Genomic DNA, 22,580 nt, shown 5'->3' with positions numbered 1-22,580 from the left:
GTCACTACACTCCCAGCTTTCAACATGGCTTTCCTCACTCTCGGTCACCGGAAGTTCGTCACCGGAAGTTCCTCCCCGGAACGCCAGCGCTAGCTGGCGGAAGCGGAAGTAGAGTCGTGGCGCCACTCTCCACCCTCGGCCCGACCCCTACGAAGATTACGCCCCGCCCCTTACGCACAGTACGCCCCGCCCTTACGTGCATGACGCCACGCTCCTTACGTGCACAACGCCCCGCCCCTTACGTGCATTACGCCCCGCCTCCCCCGGTGGCGCGGAGAGCGCAGCCAAGATGGCGTCCGAGTTGGAATATGAATCTGTGCTGTGTGTCAAGCCGGACGTCAGCGTCTACCGGATCCCTCCCCGGGCCTCCAATCGCGGCTATAGGTACCCCAAAGCCCCGAGTGCCAACCGGATCGGGGGGAATGAGGGTTTCTTTTCCTCCCAGGGTGACAGCGCTGCCCATCCCCATCTCCCTGGCATCCCTGGCTTGACCTGTCACCTTGCAGAGTTCTCCCCCCATCTGGTACCTGTGCCTGGTCTTGCTCTTTCCTCCTCCCCACTTGAGAGCTGCCCAAGGCCTTGTTTCCGTTGCTTTATGGGAAATCATGTCATTCCCGCACCCCCTTCTCCCCCGGACCCCCTGTGGGCTGCCCATCTGCTCTCCAGCACAGCATCCGCAGGCCTGCTGCCCCCTCGCCTGTCACCTTCTTCCCTCCTCGAGATCCTGCCTCCCCGGCGCCCTTCAGTGTGTCTGTCACTCGTCCCCAGCTCCTCCCCCCTCTCCCCGGGAGCATCCCCTTCTCCTTGCACATTGGTGCTGGATGGTTGTGTGTGTGTGTGTGTGTGTGTGTGTGTATACGGATGGCCACGGTTGGGATGATCTCATCTCCCCTTGCGGGTGATCAAAGATCACCTTCCACCGTAGGGGTTTTCTCTTGTCTTTTTGCCAGGTGTGTGTGTGTGTGTGTGTGTGTGTGTGTGTGTGTGTGTGTGTGTGTGTGTGTGGCGCCACGGTTGGGATGATCAGTGTGTCTCTGTGTGTGTGTGATCAGTGTGTGTGTTTGTGTGGCTACAGTTGGGATGATTAGTGTGTGTGTGTGAGATCAGTGTGTGTGTATGTGATCAGTGTGTGTGTGATCAGTGTGTTTGTGTGGCCACGGTTGGGATGATCTGTGTGTGTGTGTGTGTGTGTGTGTGTGTGTGTGAGATCAGTGTGTGTGTGTGGCCACAGTTGGGATGATCTCATCTCCTCTTGCGGATGATCAAAGATCACCTTCCACTGTCAGGGGTTTCTATTTCCTTTTGCCAGCGGGCCAAGGTTCGGTCCAGATGGCTTTCCAGGTTTGGTTCTTTCTGTTTACTTTCTAGTATATTTTGGTTATGTGCTCACCTACCTACTTACCTACCCTCTTTACCCCCTTGGAATCTCTCTTTCCCTCCTGAGTTAACACAACATTCTCTCTGAAGGTCTCACTGGTTACCTGGTCATCCAGTGATTAGGAGGGGGCTGAGGATGTTGTAGACATCCAAAAGTTCCATATCACCCAGATTTATCATATCTCCCTGGGTTACAAGAAAGGAAAAAAAAATAAACGTATGAAAGTGAGCCGTGGCAACTTAGTAGTTGTATGATTTGGGACAAATATTTGTTTTCTGAAAAATGGGAAAAAATTCATGACAACAAACTGATCTGGTTGTGTCTCTTTCAGAAGATTTTGTGGGTGGTGGTGGTAGAGGTGGAGGGAAGTGGGAGAGGCTGTTAAGTGAAATCCTAATAATTTTACATACAGAAAGGCAGTCTCATAAAGATATGAGATAGTTTTCTTTATGAAATTTATTGTTTTTGTTGCTGGGACAACCGCTTTGCAGTGCTAGACCTCTCATTCGTTGCAAGCCATGATATCCTGGATCCAAAGATCCAATTCTCATTCCCTTCCCAGCTCCATCTCACCATTGCCATTTTCTCTTGGCATTTGTCATTGCCAAGGCTGACAAGCTAACAACCTCTCTTTCTCCCTGCAGCTATTATTTTGTCTGACCAGTAATCAGTGTCTTGCAGGCCGGTGTGCCAGGCCCTGTGGTTGTAGAGTGTTCTCAATTCAGACTGTCATCAGCACTGGTTACCCTAGGGCCCTACATGCTTTTAAATAGTAATTGCAGGCGCTGTTTGTGACTCACCTGAGATGTCACGTTGGGGAAGCTTCCCACTTTGACCTATTCATTTGTCTCAAGTGTGCTGAGTGTTCTGTTTTACTTCTTTTCCTGCTTCTACTACACGAACTCTATTCTGTATTGTTTTCGATCATCGATGTCCCTGCTTTTTCTAAATGAGATTAGGAGTAACCTGAAGTAATTTTCATTGGGGGTAATTTATACTCCCAAGGTCTAGCACCGTGCCCAACTCACAGTGGTCTCCTTTATAGGTGTTGACAGAAGGCAAAATTAGGAGGTGACATTAAATCCTTATAAGCTAGTATTGACTGAACTATTGAAATAAGATAGAATACCTTAAGGTTTGTAAGTGGAGATTAGATTTTCTCACGAATATGTTCTACATATCCATCACTTTTTTGGCCACATCTGGCGGTGCTCTTGGCTCTGTGCTCAGAAATTGCTTCTGGCAGGCTCAGGAGACCATATGGGATGCTGGATTGAACCCGGGTTGGCTGTGTGCAAAGCAAACGGTCTACCCACTGTACTATTGTTGTGTTCCCATCTACTCTTCTTTTTTTCCTTTATGAGCTTTAGAAAAGATTTGGCTTCTCTTCCCCAACTACAGCCTCTACCTTTCACACCCCAGCCTCACCCTCTAGTTAACCCACTGCCTGAAATCATATGTCAGTGAACTGCACTGAGCTGTCAAAGCAGTTTTTTAATTTCCCCCTTTTTTCTCATCTTATGACTTCTGTGCTAATTATTAACACAAGTTACACTCCAAGAGGTGTTACATCCTCAACCTCAATATAGTGAATAAAGAAGCAGAACTAAGTCGGAATCTTTGATTCTTATTTTTGTTTGTTTATTGTTGGGTCACATGTGGCTGTGTTCAAGGCTTATTCCTGGCTCTGCACAGGCCTTCCTTCTGGCTCTGTGCTCAAGGATCACTCCTGGCAAGGCTTGGGACCATATGAGTATCTGGGACTGAACTTGCATTGGCTGTGTGCAAGACCCTGCCTTCTATAATATCTCTCCAACCCCCATGATTCTTATTTTTTGTGTCATCTCTGGCAAGTCATGTTACTCTTGTGCTAATGCAGTGGCGAGGGTGGGAGGGATTGTGCAGTTCTGGGGATCGAATACAGGCCTCACCTAGGAAAAGTATGTGCTTTACCACTTGAGCCACATCCTTGGTCTTTTTGAACTGTAATTTCTTTTCTCTGTGGAAATGGAGAGAGAACCACTTACACTTTTAAGATATTCCAAGTTTTCACAAAAATGGGCACAGTCCATGCATATAATACGATATTTAATAAATGTTTCTTTTTAGTTGTTCGAGTATTTCTTTTGTTTATCAGAATCCATGATGAGTGTGAGTTATTCTTTAGGCTGCTCTTAAAGACAAATCTTTTTTTTTTTTTGTCATACCCAGTAGTGCTCAAGGGTTACTCGTGGCTCTGTTCTCAGAAATTGCTTCTGGCAGGCTTGGCGGACCGGATGTTGGGGCTCAAACCCAGGTTGGCTGTGTGCAAAGCAAAAGCACTACGTACTGTACTATCACTATGGCCCCTGAAAAAAAATCTTTTTTAAGGAAGCAGGAAAATTTTTTTTTGGGTGGTAACTAATAAGATTAGAAAATGTAAGTGGGGCCGGTGAGGTGGCGCTTGAGGTAAGGCGCTTGCCAGCGCTAGCCTAGGACGGACTGCGGTTCCATCCCCTCGTGTCCCATATGGTCCCCCAAGCCAGGAGCGACTTCTGAGCCAGGAGTAACCCTTGAGCGTCAAAGGGTGTGGCCCAAAAACCCAAACCCCCCACCCAAAAAAAAAATGTAAGTGATTGATCCACCTAGTGCTGAGATTCTAAATGTGTCTACCACTATCCTTGTCAGCACTCCGCAGAAAAATCTACCTTCTTTAAGAGAACAAACAAAAAGCAACCCAGTGCTAACTGCTATTCTCAATTGTTATGTACTTTGGGAAACACTGATTTAGTGTCAAGTGTTGCTTCTCATACTTATACCAATCAGATGTTTTTATTGGGGGGGCATACCCAGCAGCACTCAGTATTCATATTTACTCTTTGTTCTCTGCTGAGAAATGCTCGGGGCCGGAGAGATAGCATGGAGGTAAGGTGTTTGCCTTGCATGCAGAAGGACTGTGGTTTGAATCCCGGCATCCCATATGGTCCCCTGAGCCTCTCAGGAGTGATTTCTGAGTGTAGAGCCAGGAGTAACCCCTGAATGCTGCCGGGTGTGACCCAAAAACCAAAAAAAAAAAAAAAAAAAAGAAATGCTCCTGGCAGGCACGGGGGAGGGAGGCCAGGGATTGAACTCAAATTGGCTGTGTGCAAGACAAACGCCCTACCCACTGTGCTTTTGCTCTGGCCCCAAACTAACCAGATTTCTGTAGGGAAAAGTGAGGTCCATGAGAAAATGGCAGAAAATGGTTTTCCAAATCCTTGTCACTTAAAAAAAATAAATAAAAGGAAAGAAAATGCTTTTCCAGGGGCCAGAGTCTCCTGAGCCTGCCAGGAACAATTTCTGAGCCCGGAGCAGGAGTAACCCCTGAGCACTGCTGGGTGTGGCCAAAAACCAAGAAAGAAAGGTATTCTAGCCCTATGAAACTTTTATTTATTCATCACTATCCTTCTTTCTGGTAAATCAGTAGTGTGTTTAATGTAATAAAAATGCTGGGGCTTGGGGCCGGGAAGGTGGCGCTAGAGGTAAGGTGCCTGCCTTGCAAGCGCTAACGTAGGACGGACCGCGGTTCGATCCCCCGGCGTCCCATATGGTCCCCCCAAGCCAGAGGCGATTTCTGAGCTCATAGCCAGGAGTAACCCCTGAGCGTCAAACGGGTGTGGCCCAAAAACCAAAAAAAAAAAAAAAAAAAAAAAAAAAAAAATGCTGGGGCTGGAGCGATAGCACAGAGTGTATTTTGCCTTGCATATGTTCAATCTCCAGCATCGCATATGGCCCCCTGAGCCTGCCAGGTGTGAAAATCTGAGTTCAGAGCCAGGAGTAACCCTGAGTGCCACCAGCTATGGCCCCAAAATCAAAAACAAAACAAAAAAACAAAAAAACAAAAAAAACAAAAACCGGTAATGAAAATGCTGAAGTTTGAAGTTAGACATCATGACCTATTAAGTTATTATCCTTTCCTTCACTTAGAGAGTGAGGGAGAGGGACTGGAGCTACAGTCTAGCGGGTACGGTGCTTGCCTTGCTTATAGCCAACCTGGATTCGATTTCCGGCATCCCATAACGTACCCTGAGCCCTGCCAGGTGTAATTCCTGAGTGTAGAGCCAGGAGTAACACTGCTGGGTATGGTTCATAAAGCAAAAAGTAAAAAAAAAAAAACAGAGAGAGAGATACAGTAGGCTTTGTCATGCCCATTCCATATGGCTGTTGTAAGGTTTTCTTGCTGATCTAAATGAAAAATCGTGAGGCCAGAAGAGTGGATTGTTGTACAATAAAAATATCCATGAGTGGATTGAGCCTGCATCCCACGAACTGTATTTCTAGTTCCTTAGGCGGACGGGTCTGATGAAGCAGGGTATTGGCGGAGAAATAATACACCAAGCAGTTAGGACTGATTCATCAGAGTTATTCTGCTTTATACTTCACGGCCTCTCTGCTTTGTGCTTTTTCTGCACCATCTCCCAAGCCAGAACTGTTCTCTTTATTCAAACCAATTCCCCATTCAGGAGGGGAAAGGGCTAGTAATTCAGGTGGGCTCTTACATATCAAAAGAAGAGGTTACTGGGAAAAGGAAGTGTGTATGTGTGTATGTGTGTGTGTGGACACCTTTGTTTAGGGTTGTGTGTGTGAGTGTGTGTGTGTGTGTGTGTGTGTGTGTGTGTGTGTGAGGATACCTTTATTTAGGGTTTTTGCTAGGTAGTTTCATCTTTCAGCTTGTCAGAAGACAAGAGATGCCCTTGAGGTCCCTTGAGATGCTCTGACCTGGTCTGAAGAGCAGGGAGGAGCTGTGTGAGATTCAGGGCTGAGGAAAACTGCCAGGAATTCATTGACTCACTAGGAAGTCATCACACACTGGTGATCTTCATATTGATCATAGGACAAAGACAGGGCCTCCAATGGGCAGCAAGTCTTGTAGCCTTCATTTTCTTTTACTTTTCCTCCATATTTTATTTAATTCATTCATTAATTTTTTTTTTTTTTGGGACCACACCTGGTGGAGCTCAGGGGTTACTCCTGGCTCTGCTCTCAGAAATTGTTCCTGGCAGGCGCGGGGGGACCATATGGGATGCCAGGAATTGAACCCAGGTCCGTCCTGGGTCAGAAAATGCCCTACTGCTGTTCTCTCTCTCTGGCCCCATTGTCCCACATTTTCAGTAACCGCTTAGATTGTTGAACTCTAGTGAGGTGGCAGAGTTAAGTCCCAGCCGGATGCAAGACAAGCATTCTACCTGCTGAAGTATCTCTCCAGCCCCAGCGCTGTTTAATTTTCACTTCCTTTTTCACCGTCATGTACCCTTTGGGTCAACTATTCTGTTTTGATAACCATACTTTTACCTTTCTAAACTGGTTCTAGTTTTCAGGCTCCTAAGTATGCCTGTTAGTACTTGGCTTACCTTCCTTGTTATTTTCTTGGCAAATAAAAACCACAAGTGTAACTTTTGTCAGATTGGTCAATATTTAAATAATGACTTGGAACTGCACAAAGAGCTTAGTGTGTTGGAGCATACGTGCTTTGCATGTCAGAGACTTGGATTCTGTCCTGGCACCACATAGCCCTCTGAGTACTGCCAGAGAGAACACTGAACACCATGGGAGCCTCAGAGCACTGCTGGGTGTGACCTCAAAGCAAAGAAAAACAATAACTTTGGATTTCATTTGGATTTGTTTATAACATGGATTTTTTGTTTGTTTGTTTTGTTTTTTGGGTCACACCTGGCAGCCCTCGGGTTACTCCTGGCTCTACGCTCAAAATTGCTCCCAGCAGGGCTAGAGAGATAGCATGGAGTTAAGGTGTTTGCCTTGCTTGCAGAAGGATGGTGATTTGAATCCGGGCATCCCATATGGTCCCCTGAGCCTGCCAGGAATGATTTCTGAGTGTAGAGCCAGAAGTAACCCCTGAACGATGCTGGGTGTGACCCAAAAACAAACAAACAAACAAACAAAAAAAGAAATCTGCAGCCTCGGGAGACCATATGGGATGCTGGGATTCGAACCACCATCCGTCTGCATGCAAGGCAAATGCCATTCCTCCACGCTATCTCTCTGGCCCCTATAACATAGATTTTAAATCAGTGTTTTTTTTGATACTTTATTTTAATTTTTTGGGGGTGGTGTTGGACCACATTCAGTACTCGGGGGCTCACTCTTTCTGGTTTTGTGCTCTGAAGTGACACCTAGCTGTGTTCAGGGGACCATATCTGGTGGCCGTGGATTCAAACTGGGGTTGTGGGGATGCAAACCAAGTGCCTTAACCTTTGTACTATCTCTGGCCCCAGCTTTCTTTCTTTTTTTTGGTTTTTGGGTCACACTGTGTGGTGCTCTGGAGTTACTCCTGGCTCTGCACTCAGAAGTCGTTCCTGGCAGGCATAGGGGACCATATGGGATGCCAGGATCTGAACTACCATTTGTCCTGGGTCTGCACTTGCAAGGCAAACTCTCTACTACTATGCTATCTCCGTCTCCCCCTTTTTTTATTCTTTTTAAGTTTTATTATAACATCGTGATTCAGCAGGTTTTTAATAATGCAGTAATTTCAGGGGCCAGAGCGGTGGCTAGAGGTAAGGCGTCTGCCTTACAAGTGCTAGCCTAGGATGGGCCACAGTTCAATCCCTCTGGCATCCTATATGGTCCACCCCAAGCCAGGGGTGATTTCTGAGCACATAGCCAGGAGTAACCCCTGAGCATCAATGGGTGTGGCCAAAAACAAAAACAAAACACCCCCCCCCCCCCATAATGCAGTACTTTCAGGCATTCAATTTTCAGACACTAATCCTAGGACCATTGTGACAGACACTAATCCTAGGACCATTGTGACCTTCCCTTCAGCAGTGTTCCCAATCTCAACCACCACCCTAGCCTGCCTCCATGCAGGCACAAACCGATTTACTTCGTATTGTTTGTTACAACACAAATGGATTTATCAACACTTAGATCAATAAGGTTCAATTTGAAATAATTGTGTTATCTCTCCATGGTGTCATTAAAGCCCGTGTCTAAGTATTTACTGAGCTGTGGTTGGTGCTAATTGGGCCTTTTGTGTTACTGCTCAGGCTCACTGAGCTTGGTAGTTTTCTCTGTAACTTTCCCATCAGATTTCCCGTGATACCACTGAGTTGACTTTACTATAAGATATTGAAGTGTTGTGTGGCTGAATGGGGCTGTGCTGTCCAGGAACAGTTTTCTAATGTTTTTAGACCATTGACACCTGTAGCTCGCAGGTCTTTACTGAACTGCAGACTCATGTATCCAGCTGTCTTCTCTCTCCTCCTGAAAATCAACTTTAGAACCCTCAGTCAGCATCTCCCAGGAGAAACTGCTGGGTTTTCTCTTTAGACATGCTCAATTATTGCAATTCCTTTTTTTTTTTTTTTTTTTTAATTTTTGGGTCACACCTGGCAGCACTCAGGGGCTACTCCTGGCTCTACGCTCAGAAATCACCCCCGTCAGGCTCGGGATTCAAACCACTATTCTTTTGCATGCAAGGCAAACAACCTACCTCCATGCTATCTCTCCGGCCCCTTATTGCAATTCTTTTGCTCAGGCGTCCTCTACCATGAGTCATCCATCCATCACTTTTCTTTTTGCCTTTGACAGCTATTTGTTTGTTAGGAAGATCTTGTTGCCTCTTCCTTCAAATCATCCAGAATCTCATCACTCTCTCTTCCTAATCAGCATCTAAGTCACTGCCATAATCAGTCCCTTATTAATTCCCTAATATGAGCACTAATATCCTTGCATCTACAGTCACAGCAAAGCAAGACTTTGTTTTTTGTTTTTTTTTTGCTTTTGGGTCACACTCAGCGGCCCTCAAGGGGTTCCTCCTGACTTTACACTCAGAAATCGCTCCTGGCAGGCTCGGGGGACCATATGGGGTGCTGGTATTCGAACCACTGTCCTGCATGCAAGGCAAACGCCCTATCTTCATGCTATCTTTCTGGCCCTAAAGTAATACTTTCAAAAGAAAAGGTAGGGCTGAGAGGGAAGGCAGGATTGAAGGCATTTGCTTTGTGTCCACAGATCCCCGTTTTGGATCTTTGCACCACATATCCCCTCCCCTTCCCCCCCCCCCCCCCCACCCAGCTCCCCAAGCACAGCCAGGGGTTGACCCTTGAGCACAGAGCCAGGAACAGGCCCTGCACAGGGAGGGGTGGCTCAAACCAACTACCTCCCTAATAAAATGAAGTGGAGATCATCCCATGCCGCTGATTAAAACCATAATTTCTTCTCATTTACTCCCGAGTTCAAGTCAAATTTCTTCCTCTGTGACCTGACTGTTACCTGATTGTTTCATCTCTTGATTTATTCAAACCACAAAGGCTTCCCTGCTTAAGGACCAACATTCTAGTTGGCTCCTTTGCATTGACTGTTTCTCTGGTCTCAGTGCCTCCAGCTATTCCGAAACCCTGAGACCTACCTGGTACCTCTCCCTTCTTTCCCCCCTCCTCCGGTTTTTGGGCCACACCCAGTGATGTGTGTGTGTGTGTGTGTGGGGGGGGGGGAGATTGAGCCACTCTGTCTGCCCTAGGCTAGTGCATTTAAGGCAGACATGCCTTACTGCTTGCGTCACTGCTCTGGCCCACCTCTTTTCCCTTTCTTAATTTTTTTTGCTCACATTTTACCCTATTGATTGGAAAGTCGACTTGGACCACTTTTTCTACTGTTGGGACCTACCTACTTAGCCCTCCTACCCTCTCCAGTCTGCCTCTCCTGCCTCTGTGTTTTCACTTTCTGAGATATTCAATCTTTATTCTGTATCTTTTTTTTGGCTTAAGAAAAATAATTTTTTTCGGGGGGAGTTCCTATCTAATGGTGCTCAAGACTTCTTCCCGACTCTGCTCTACTCAGGGACTACTCCTGCTAGGGGTTGAGGGACCCTATGGGGGTCTGGAGTTCTCTACGTGCAAGGCAGATACCCTGCTTGCTGTACTATCTCTGGCCCGATGGTTTAAAACATTATGCTGTGTTCTTAAAAGTTGAAGCCTCAGGAGAGCAGGTCTTGGTAGACTGTTATATCCCAAATACCTGGAACTTCTCTTGGGGCTTAATCAACTGTCTGCAGATACTGGTTGTTTCAATGAAAGAGAATGTAACTAGGAATTCAAAGAGGCTCCTGTTACCCAATCTGTTTCATAAAGTAGGTTTTATTGTTACGATATAGTAAAACACTAATATGTGAGATTATCAACAGTCTGAGATTAGTGTCATGTTGAGGAACATTAAAAATGGGAGAGGGATGGAGCAGATATTAATGCTAATATAAAATAGTCAAAACAAAAATTACTTTTTTCTTTTTTCTTTTTTGTGTTTGGGCCACACTGAACTCTGCTCAGGGGTTCCTCCTGGCAGTGCTCAGAGAACCATACGGGATGCCGAAAACTGAACCCAGATCAGCTTCATGCAAGGCAAACACCCTACCCACTGTACTATTTCCCTGACCTTGCTTTTCTTCCTTTACATTTTTTTTGGATGGTATTTGACTGCAAAATCCTATATTAAACGAAGCATCTGATTTATTTACAAGGTAATAAAAAAAAAAAGGCAATTCTGGTCAGAGAAGTAGAAATACGGCAGTTGGTTCTGCACAGGCATTTTTTAGACCTGCAACCCAAGGCTGCTTTTTTCTTCTCCTAGGGCATCTGACTGGAAATTAGACCAGCCCGATTGGACTGGCCGCCTTCGAATCACTTCAAAAGGGAAGATTGCATATATCAAGCTTGAGGATAAGGTTTCAGGTACTCCATGCTGGGGACCAGTTTCTCACATAAAAGCTTGTTATCCAACTTTTATTGGTCGGTTGGTTCAGTGTGCTGGGATGTACCTTCGAGTTGGGGACTGGAATGGAAGTACTTATAAATTAAAGTACTTTTTTTAAAAAAAAAAATTAAATTTTTGTTTTTGTTTTCATTTTGCTTTCGGATTACACCCAGTGGTGCTCAGGAGTTGCTGCTGGCTCGATGCTCAGAAATTATTCCTGGTGGGCTTGGGGGACCATAAGAGATGCCAGAGATCGATCCCTGGGAGGCTGCATGAAAGGCAAACTCCCGACTGCTGTTTCATCACTCCGGTTTATTCCTTTTTCGTTTCTCAGTGCTCAGGGGCTATTCCTGGCTCTGCTTAGAAGTGAACCCTGGTGGTAATTGGGGAACCCTGTGTGGTGCTGGGGATCTGAGCCAGGGTCAGTTGTATGCAAGGAAGCACCTTTACACTCAAAATAAGTCTCAGACCTTGTAAATTAGATTTTGTCTAAAGGGCATGTTCTCTCTCTCTCTCTCTCTCTCTCTCTCTCTCTCTCTCTCTCTCTCTCTCTCTCTCTCTCTCTCTCTCTCTCTCTCCCCCCCCCCCCTCTCCTACTCTCTCATCTGTCAGGGGAGCTCTTTGCTCAGGCACCAGTGGAACAGTACCCCGGAATTGCAGTGGAGACAGTGACTGACTCCAGCCGCTACTTTGTAATCCGGATCCAGGATGGCACTGGTAAGAGTTTTGGGGCTTCAGTGAAACCGTGTCCTCCTCACCGTGATCTCATTTGTCACCTCGTTTTCCCCTCACCTTTCTCTCAGTTAAATGTACCTGTCAAAGAAGGACGAGCATTATTTATAACATAAAATGAACACAAATCTAAGTCAGGCAGTTGTTACTAGGTGGATACAAATAAGGAGCAGTGAATGTTGAGTCAAAGAGCAAACACATGGAGCTGGCGAGGTGGCGCTAGAGGTAAGGTGTCTGCCTTGCACGCGCTAGCCAAGGAAGGACGGCGAGTCCTATATGGTCTCCCCAAGCCAGGGGCAGTTTCTGAGCGCTTAGCCAGGAGTAACCCCTGAGCATCAAACGGGTGTGGCCTGAAAAACCAAAAAAAATAAAAAAAAGAGCAAACACATTTTTTTTTTTGTAGTTTTTGGGTCACACCCGGCAGTGCTCAGGGGTTACTCCTGGCTCCATGCTCAGAAATTGCTCCTGGCAGGCATGGGGGACCATATGGGATGCCGGGATTCGAACTGATGACCTTCTGCATGAAAGGCAAATGCCTTACCTCCATGCTATCTGTCCGGCCCCCAAACACATATTTTTTTTCTTTCTGGGCTACCCCCAGCAGTTCTCAGGGCTTACTCATGGCTCTGTGCTCAGGAATTACTCCTGGTGGTGCTTGGAGGACCAGGTGGATGCTAGGCAGATTGATTCCAGTTCAGCCACATGCAGGGCGAGCACCTTACCCGCTGTCCTATCTCCCCGGCCCTAAGCAGACACACACTGCCCATTGTCTGTGACAGTGTTCAGTCGGACAGACTTCTAGAGTCCTTGTCCAGGGCAAATCCCTCTGTGTCTTTCCCGTGTCAGGCTGGCAAGGCTTCTCCTGTAAAAAGATAGAGAGTAAATGTTTTTGGGGCCAACTGGTGTCGATGACAGCAACTTAGTTCTGCTGGTGTATTAATGCAGCTGAAGGTCACACTGACCAAACCCGTGAGGTTGTGTCCAGGCCAAGCCTCAGACCCGCACAGGCAGCTTGGGGCCCGGCCCTGGTATACCTGGAATTCAAGACTCTGGGTCTGTGAGAAAATGTTGGCTACTCGCAGATTCTTACCTAGGTCAGTTCTTCTGTCTGTGCCTGCGGGGTCCCTCTGCTCATCTGAGTGTTGTTCTCTCTCGCACAGGGCGCAGTGCCTTTATTGGTATCGGCTTCACCGACCGTGGAGATGCCTTCGACTTTAACGTCTCCTTGCAAGACCATTTCAAGTGAGTAGTGCTTGTCTTTTGTTTTTGTTTTCGAGCCACTCCAGCAGTGCTCAGGGGTGACGCCTGGCTCTGCATTCAGGAATTACTCTTGGTGATGCTCAGGGGACCATATGGGATGTTGAGGACCAAATTTGGGTTGCATGTGTAAGGGAAGCCCTAGCCACTCTCCTATCTCTTTGGCTCCAGAGTGCTGCTTGTCTTGAGAGGCTGGGTTAGATGATCCAGGATCTGCTGTGTCTTAGCTCCATCATGGGCTCCTTGGAGGTTTTATTTTTGAATCTTGAGTTAGAGCAGAGCTTGTTCCAGTTTTTCCCCTCCCCTCTCTTCTCCCTTCCCCTCCCCTCCTCTCCTTCCCTTCCCCATCTTTTCTTCCCCCTCCCCATCTCCAGCGCTCAGGGTTACTCCTGGCTCTGCACCCAGAAATCACTCCTGGCAGTGCTTGTGGGACCATATGGAATGCTGAGGATTGAACCTGGATTGGCTGTGTGCAAGGCAAATGCCATACACACTGTGCTATTCTGTCTTCCTCCCTCCCTCCTTCCCTTCCTTCCTTTCTCCCTCCCTCCCTCTTCATGTTCACTGAGTTTTTTTTATAATAAATTCTTTAATTTAATCACTGAGAGAAACAGTTACATGATTATCAACCATATCATGTACAACATGCTTCGCTATTACACATTTCTCACCACCAGTGTCCCCAGTTTCTCTCCGCTTTCCCCCTTCTTGTCTCTGCGGTAGACATTTTTCTTCCCTCTCTCTCTCTTTCTCTCACAGACTTTTTCTTTTAGACACACACTTTTGCAATATTGTTATTGAGGGGGTACCTGGTATATCACTATACGTCCTTTCATTACCCAGTTCTTGTTCAGAGATTATTCTCAACTGTTATTGTCATAGTGGTCCCTTCGCTGTCCTACCTGCACTCTTCTCTTTGGCAAGCTTTCTACCTTGGGCATACTATTTTTTTTTTGTAAATATCCAAAATGAGTGCAACTCTTTTAATTGTCTATCCCTCTCCCCCGAATCACTTTGCTTAGCATAAGACTCTCCATATCCATCCTTGTATAAGCAAATCTCATGATTTCATTTTCCCCAACTTGCTCTTTCTTGACAGTTTTTCTAGCCCTTGTTCTGCCCTTGCCTGAAGCCCAGGAGGGACTTTGAGTCCTTGCACAGCTGTGGTGTGAGAGGCTGATCTTTTTGATGCCTCTGAGGATTTTCCCTTGGCTTTTAGGGGGCTGAGGGCCACATGAAGAAATCAGGGGTGTTGGTGAGCTCAATGAGGAGTCAGGTGTCAGGCGTGGCCTGTGGTTGCCTTCTGCAACATTTGTTTGGCCACCTATATTCGGGTCCTCTCTGAAATTGCAGCGGCCACGAAGTGCAGGTGCAGGCTGGAAACAGTGAGGAATGACAGGACTTGACAGCTAAGTGTTGTCCTTGGGAAGGACGATTTTTTTCTATAGTGCCTGGCAGTACTGTACCCACAGTGGGTCAGGGTTTTGTGCTTTTTGTCTTTTTCCTCCTATTTTACAGTTTCATTCTTCCTCATTTCCTCCCTCTACGTTCTGGAAGGCTGTTTGACGTAATATCTTTACACCCACATTTTCGTGTCAGACTCTCCTGGCAGGTTTCTGAAACTAAGAGACTTTGTTCTTTCTCCCAAGGTGGGTGAAGCAGGAATCTGAGATTTCTAAAGAATCTCAGGATATGGACAATCGTCCCAAGTTGGATCTGGGCTTCAAGGAAGGTCAGACCATCAAACTGAGCATTGGGGTAAGTATGGGCCTCTCAAATTTTTCTGTAAACTGCAATTTCTACTTTTACTTCTCATCGTTTATTTATTTTTGGCTTTTTATTTTTCCTAGAACATTACAACCAAGAAAGGAGGTGCTTCTAAGCCTAAGACTTCAGGGACTGGGGGACTGAGCTTACTCCCACCCCCACCTGGAGGCAAAGTCACTGTCCCCCCACCAACTACTTCAGTTCCCATCAGCAATCACGTCACTCCACCACCCATTCCAAAATCGAATCATGGAGGTAATGATGCAGGTGAGTCTCTTTTTTTTTCTTTTCTGGGAGAAATCTTGTCATCTTCATCAGGTTGCATCTGTTTTCTGAGCAGGGTAGTGGTGAGGCTTTTGTTGTAAAATTCATGGGTAAGGAGCCAGAGCGAGAATATGGTGAGTAGGGCATCAGCCTTGTCATAGCCAACCCAGTTTCAGTCTCGTGAGCACACCAGGAGGAATACTTTTGTTGGTTGTTGTGTTTTTGTTTTTGGCTTTTTGGTTTTTTGGTTTGTTTTTCACACTTGGCAGTGCTCAGGGGTTACTTCTGGCTCTGTGCTCAGAAATTGCTCCTGGCAGGCTCTGGGGACCATAAGGGATGCCGGGATTCGAACCACTGTCCATCTGGGTTTTCTGCATGCAAGGCAAACGCCCTGCCACTGTGCTATCGAGGAGAAATTCTTAGTGCAGAGCCAGGAGTCAAGCTTGAGCACTGCTGGGTATGGCCTGAGAGCTGAGAGGTCCCAGATTTTGTCAGCTACCTGCTGTTTGGTAGCTGATGTGCCCAGCAACATGTTTGAGTTTCTCCGAGTGTCATTTTGCTTATCTGCAGGTGGGGAATGTAAAATTACTGCAGCCTTTGGAGGGTTAGATGAGTCTAGGGCCACTAGCAAGAGTCTGGGGAACATCATGGCTAGGATTTCTTGGGAGACTGTTTAACCTCATTGGCTATTGCTCTGGTTCTGTCCTCGGGGGTCATGCGTGGCAATGCTCGTGGGATCAGATGCAGTGCAGGGGATCGCTTCAAGATTTTGACTGTGTGCAAGACAAGCACCTTACGCTCTTTGTTAATCTTCTCTGGCCTTATTAGTTGTCTTCCTTTCTTCACAAGGGCAGTTTGGAGAAACCAAGACTACATTTATGTTTATGAAGTCTCTTTTTTCCCCCCTAAAGACCTGGTTAAAAAAAGATTAGGCATATTTATTCCTATTTAAAGAACGAGCATGTGAGGTTGGAATGATATTATAGGGTGATGGTATAGGGTTAGGGTTAGGGACTTTCATGTGGCTGATTCCAATTTGATTCTTTTCACCCATATGGCTCCCCCACATACCACCAGAAGTGGTCCCTGTGTGGAAAGCCAGGAGTAAGACCTGAACAAAATAAACCAAAATAATTAAAAACATTTTTTTTGTTTTGTTTTTGGGCCACACCCGGCAGCACTCAGTGGTTATTCCCGGCTCTGCGCTCAGAAATTTCTCCTGGCAGGGTGGGGGGACCATATGGGATTCCAGGACTCACACCCGGGTCTGTCCTGGGTCAGTTTTGTGCAAGTCAAACACCCTACCGCTTTGCTATCACTCATTTTTTTTTAAGTATTTTTTTAAGACCAGCAAGCCACGAGTACCATTAAATGTGTGGCTGAAAATCCAACCTCATTGTCCACCCTACCCTCCTGCAAATAAAAGAAAGAATAAGAATGTAAGGAATTTTTCTAAATTAGGGTACCAGATATTAAAATCTGGGGTTTGACTTAATATAGTAGATAATGCAGATCCTTTGTATAAATAATTGATACCAGTCAAATTTTCTCTGGAATTTTAATATTTTTGGTCGTACTTGTTTTTACTTGGTTCTTTCCTGGGGATCATGTGTCAGGGACCGAATATTAGGCTGCCTTTACTCTTTATTGCTTGTACTCTAGTTTCTGGGACAATTTCTTTGGCCCTCTATGGAATCTTTTCATTTTATTTTTGTTTTTTTGGGCATACCCAGATGCACTCTGTATACTCCTGACTCTGTGCTCGGGAATAATTCCTGGCAGGCTCGGGGGATCCTAAGAGATGCCAGGGATTGAACCTGAGTTGGCTGTGTGCAATGCACTCTCCCCTTTTTACTGTCACTTGACCCCCATCTCTATCTCTATAAAATTGTCACTTCTGGAATAAGTGGAAGTATCAAGTTAGAAGCCTTTGGTATGGATTTTTTCCCCCTTCCAACCCATTCTAGTTGTTTCTGTTTAAGGTTGAGCAGCATTTCATGGGCAGGATGTGCCACAGTGTCTTTGATCATCACCTGTGGAAAGGCAGTTGGCTTGTTTGCAGTTTTTGGTTCTTTAGAACAAACTTTTTTTTGGGGGGGGGGGTGTCATACCCGGCAGCGCTTAGGGGTTACTCCTGGCTCTGTGCTCAGAAATCACCCCTGGCAGGCACAGGGGACCATATGGGATGCTGGGATTCGAACCACTGTCCTTCTGCGTACAAGTCAAACGCCCTACCTCCATGCTCTCTCTCCAGCCCCTGAAACAAAACTTAATGGACATTTGTGTATAGGTTTTTGTGTGAACATATGTTATCTTTGTAAGAGCCTGAGGATATATATATATATATATATATATATATATATATATATATATATATATATATATATACAGTTTTTGGGGCCACATATGGTGACACTCGGATTACTCCTTGCTATGTGTTTAGAAATTGCTTCTGGAGGAGCCCGGAGAGATAGCACAGCGGCGTTTGCCTTGCAAACAGCCGATCTAGGACCAAAGTTGGTTGGTTCGAATCCTGGCATCCCATATGGTCCCCCATGCCTGCCAGGAGCTATTTCTGAGCAGACAGCTAGGAGTAACCCCTGAGCACCGCCAGGTGTGACCCAAAAACAAAACAAAACAAACAAAAAAAAGAAATTGCTCCTGGCTTGGGGGACCATATGGGATGCTGGGGGATTGAATCGTGGTCCGTCCTAGGCTAGTGCTGGCAAGGCAGACATCTTACCACTCTGCGCCACTGCTTTGGCCCCTCTGAGGATATTTTCATCATTGTCTCTCCCCCACATTGATTTTCTTCTTTTCTTTCAGACATTCTTTTAGATTTGGACTCCCCTGCTCCTGTCACGACACCTGCGCCAGCTCCAGCTCCCGCAAGCAATGACTTGTGGGGAGACTTTAGCACTGCGTCCAGGTAGGAGCCTCAGGAAACCAGATGCTCCAACTCAGGCTGTTAGTGAGATGCCCAGTCAGATGATACTTCTCCTCTGAGAGTGCAGGGGATTTGCAGGAGATGAGCCCCTGGTTTCTTAAATTGGGGGTAGTGCGCTTCCGAATGTGGGGACCATGAGAAATTTTCTTTTGGATTTTGGGCCACACCTAGCAGTGCTTAAAGGTTATTTCTAGCTCTGAGATCAGAAATTACTCCTGCAGGCTCAGGAGACCCTATGAGATGCTGGGGACTGAACCTGGCTTGGCCACGTGCAAGGCAATTGCCCTACCAGCTGTGCTATGGCTCTGACCCTGGGAAATTAGTCTTTAAGATAATTATCAGTTGGGGCCGGGTGGTGGCGCTGGAGGTAAGGTGTCTGCCTTGCCTGCGCTAGCCTAGGACGGACCGCGGTTCGATCCCCCGGCGTCCCATATGGTCCCCCAAGAAGCCAGGAGCAACTTCTGAGCACATAGCCAGGAGTAACCCCTGAGCGTCACAGGGTGTGGCCCAAAAACCAAAAAAAAAAAAGAAAAAAGAAAAAAAGAAAAAGAAAAAAAAAAAAGATAATTATCAGTAACTTGATCAATATGATTTGTATAGTTACTTTATGTCCCCGTAGTCCCTTACACATTTTTCAGACTAAAGGGGATTCAGGGGCCAGAGCAATAGCACACTTGCCTTGCATGTGGCCAACCTGAGTTCAATCCCTGGCATCCTGTATGGACCCCTGAGCTTGCCAGGAGCAATTCCTGAACTCAGAGCCAGGAATAAGCCCTGAACACTGCCAAGTGTGGCCCAAAAACCTAAAAAGAGAAAAGGGATGGGGTTTCAGTGGGAAAAGTAGAAGAAGCCCCAATGCAGTCTTGGTACGGAAAGGAAGTGGAACTTTGCTGGTAATGGTGGAACATAAAAGCTGTAGGATGAAGTCCAGGGTAGTTCAGACCCTGCCATGAAGTTGGCTTGCCATGAAGTACAACTTCAGAAATTCTGGGCTGTGATTTATTTAGTGGTACTGGGGACTGAACTCAGTCTCATCCAGGCAAAACAAATACTCTGCTATGGAGCTGTATCTCTGCCCCTATTGTTTTATTTTTCATTTGCTGAGTTTGATTGAATCCAGAGCTTTTTCTTCAGTTGGGCCTAGATACCTTAAGAGCTATTAAATAATGGGCAGGAGTGATACAGCAGGGTAAGTGCTGCCGTGAATGAGGCTGATCTGGTTTTGGCCCGGCCCCTGTTCCTCCATTCATTGCTGGGAGCGTCTTCCAAGAATCGAGCCATTAGCAACTGGTGGGCATCACTTGATGTGGCCAGAGAACACACAACAGAACACACCAGTAAACAAGGCCGCTCTCCTGATGCTGTCTCATGCTTTTCTCTGTTCCCCTGTCTTGCAGCTCTGTTCCAAACCAGGCGCCACAGCCATCCAACTGGGTCCAGTTCTGAGCAACGTTGGGGATACCTTTTCGGACAGACCCGAAGAATCACAAAAGAAGACCTAGAGGGCACCAATCCGCGAGGGAAGTTAGGCAGCCCCTTCCTTCCCCAGAACCAAAATTCCCGGACCGTCCTTCCCACAGCTTCTTTATTGTGTTCAAGCTCGTTTATGCCCCCCTCCTTTTGTTCTTCCTTGCTGTACAGCTAAGAGAAATCCCATCTCCTGTTCCTTGCCCAAGGCAGGGAATCGTGGGTCTTACACTAGAAGAGTCGAGGTTGGCTCGTAGGCCCCAGGTCTCTTCAGAGGGGGAAACCGCCACCGGCCTCTGCAACAAGCTTGTCTCCATCCTTCAAATTCTCTTGACTTGTGGCAGAATCGTCTTGTGACCCATGTGTGCCTCTTGGGGGATGCTCGCTTTAGCAATTTCAGGGGAAGGTAGATTAAAAACCATGACACTTTCCCCCTAGCCCCCACCCCCAATTCGGGACACCGAAGAGTAGACAGATAAACCGACTTGGGCGTTGGTCAGTTTGGAGCCCCTTGGTGTGACCCAGGGCCTGCTCCCGGTTCTGGCTACTGGCCCTATTGAGGGCAGCTTTTCTGTGAACATTGATGCCACCTCAGTGCCATCGCCCTCTCGCATGTTTACATGCCTGTCCCTGTGCCAAGAGGGTGGTGCTGGTGGCATCTGCGCTGTTCTTGGTGTTCTTGGGTTTGTCGAATTGTACAGCCTTTCCCATCAGTGGGTGTCTCTTGGATGCAAGCGGTCCAAGGGGGCCAGGCTTCTGAGTCAGGCTCTAGAGAAAGGTTGACTTGCTTGGCTCCTCCATCTTCAGGCTGTGTTTGCAGCACAGCTCAAGGGACTATCTGCCCCCCCCCCTCCTTCTTTGATCTGAAGATGAACAGTTATGAGGTTTTTCATCTTCTCTAAGGAGCAGAGAGGTCGAAGCCATTGAAATCTGCTTATTGCCTTGCTGCTTGGGTATCTGGCCTCTTTTCAAACGCATTTAATATTTAATTTTTAGCTTAATTCAGCGAGCTCTTTAGTGGAAAGCTGCTAGGACCTGTGCTATCGCCATTTCTGAAGGGAGCGAGACAATTCCGGCTTTAGCTGGGAGAGGTCTAGCCCAGGCGGCAGCTCTGATCCTCCTCAGCCAGGGGGTCTGAAAGCAGGATCCTCTCCGTGTGCTTTCCTTGTCCTCTGCCCATTCCTTGTACAAAGCTGTGAGGAGTTCCCTTTCTCAGGCCACCAGGCACGGTCTGTGTTGTTCGCTAATGGGCGATTTTGAGGATGAGGTGGACGGATCCCATCTAAAGGTGGATATGTGTGCTGAAGGAGGGTCTTCATTTCTAACGAGGTTTTCTCTCTTGCATTTCTTTGTTGACTCTTTTTAACTTGGGGTCCATTTATTTTCATTGTCTCCCTGCCAGGCAGCCCTGTTCTTCAAGAGCTCTGGCAGGGCAGTAAAAAAAAAAGAATTCCAATCGAAAACACTAAGAAGAAAGTCTATAGAATCACTAGTGACTAATGATTGGGAACCTATTTTCGCAATCCTCTTCCATGTTGTGTTCTTTGTATTCTCAAGATGATAATATATTACGTATTTGAATTGCTGAAGAGTTGAAAATGAAGTTTAAGATATATGTATATAAAGAATATGTTGTATTGGTGCAATAATGGTATTAAAAATAAGGGAAAAGGTGTCTGTCGTCTTTTGCTTTGTCTATTTAGTGATCTTTTAAAAATCTGAACTTAGGGGCCGGAGCGATAGCACAAGTGGTAGGTCAGCATGCAGCTGATCCAGGAAGGACCTGGGTTCGATCCCCTGCATCCCATAAGGTCCTCTGAGCCAGGCGCAGATTCTGAGTGCATAGCCAGGAGTAACACCTGAGGGTCACCAGGTGTGGCCCAACCCCCCTCCCCCCCCAAAAAAAATCTGAACTTAATTGGGGCCGGAGTGGTGGCGCAGCGGTCGGTAGGGCCTTTGCCTTGCATGCTACTGACCTAGGATGGCCCACGGTTTGTTCTCCGGCGTCCCATATGGTCCTCCAAGCCAGGAGCGATTTCTTAGTGCATAGCCAGGAATAACCCCTGAGCGTCACCCTGTGTGACCCAAAATCCAAAAAAAGATTTTTGGAATAATGGAAGCATCTTATTTTTAAAATGTTTTGGTGGGGCCGGAAAGAGTATAGTGGGTAGGGCATTTGCCTGTGGTTAATTTCAGGTTTGATCCCAGGCATCTCACATGGCCTTGTGGGATCTCCAGAGTACAGAATAATCCTAAGCATCACCAGATATGACCCCAAACACACACACAAAAAAATGTTTTGGTGGGGGTCTTGGGGTCATGCTCAGAATTTCTGGAGATTGATACTGGTCTGCCCCATGCAAGGCAAGCAACTTCTGTACTCTGCTCCCTATTCATATTCTTATCCCCGTGTCCCCCACCCCACCCCAAACACAATACATTCCAGGCAAAGGGCCTGAAGTATATATGGGGTGCATTTACTGCGTCTCATTCTATATTTAGTGTAAAGAACACAGCCTGTGGTAAGCACTGGGAGGACCCCATTCATACTCTTTATTTTTTAGTATGTTTATTTTCATTTGTTGGTACAGTAATTTAAATCGTCAACTCTCACATCCCAAATTCCAAACACATGAAAAAACGCTCATGTTTAGGAAAATGTACATCAAAACAACATTGAGTGGGACCAGAGTGATAGCACAGCAGGTAAGGTGTTTGCCTTGCACGCACTAGCTTTGATTCAATCCCCAGCTTCCCATTTGATCCCCTGGTCAAATGGAGTAATTTCTGAGTGAAGAGTCAGGAATAACTACTGAGGGTACCTACCAGGGTGACCCACAAACCAAACTGAACTAAACAAAACATAAACCCTCAACCAATATTGAGCTATTTTACCAGTGCTTGGCACATATCAAGAAGTCTAGAAATAGCCTGTACTGGGGTTGAGGTGAAAAAGGAATCTTTATCCATTGTAGGTGGGAATGTTGTCTGGCGCATCCTCTTTGGAAAGCAATATAGGACTCTGCAAAACAATATGAA

General features: G+C 46.5%; 1 protein-coding gene and 1 pseudogene across 1 annotated transcript; one reads left to right on the top strand and one right to left on the bottom strand.

Annotated features, from left to right (window-relative positions):
- Window positions 1-247: 247 nt before the first annotated feature.
- On the top strand, window positions 248-21,214 carry NECAP1 (NECAP endocytosis associated 1). The gene is made up of 8 exons (XM_049772103.1): window positions 248-384; window positions 10,985-11,085; window positions 11,720-11,824; window positions 13,000-13,081; window positions 14,746-14,854; window positions 14,947-15,130; window positions 17,954-18,056; window positions 19,472-21,214. Exons 1-8 carry the CDS (start codon window positions 290-292, stop codon window positions 19,518-19,520), a joined length of 828 nt encoding a protein of 275 aa, XP_049628060.1. The 5' UTR covers window positions 248-289; the 3' UTR covers window positions 19,521-21,214.
- A 743-nt stretch (window positions 21,215-21,957) lies between these two features.
- LOC126008028 (uncharacterized) lies at window positions 21,958-22,080 on the bottom strand (annotated as a pseudogene).
- Window positions 22,081-22,580: the final 500 nt, after the last annotated feature.

This window comes from Suncus etruscus, chromosome 4 (assembly GCF_024139225.1).
Source record: "Suncus etruscus isolate mSunEtr1 chromosome 4, mSunEtr1.pri.cur, whole genome shotgun sequence".
Lineage (NCBI taxonomy): Eukaryota > Metazoa > Chordata > Mammalia > Eulipotyphla > Soricidae > Suncus > Suncus etruscus.
This window is presented reverse-complemented; position numbering and strand designations above follow the sequence as displayed.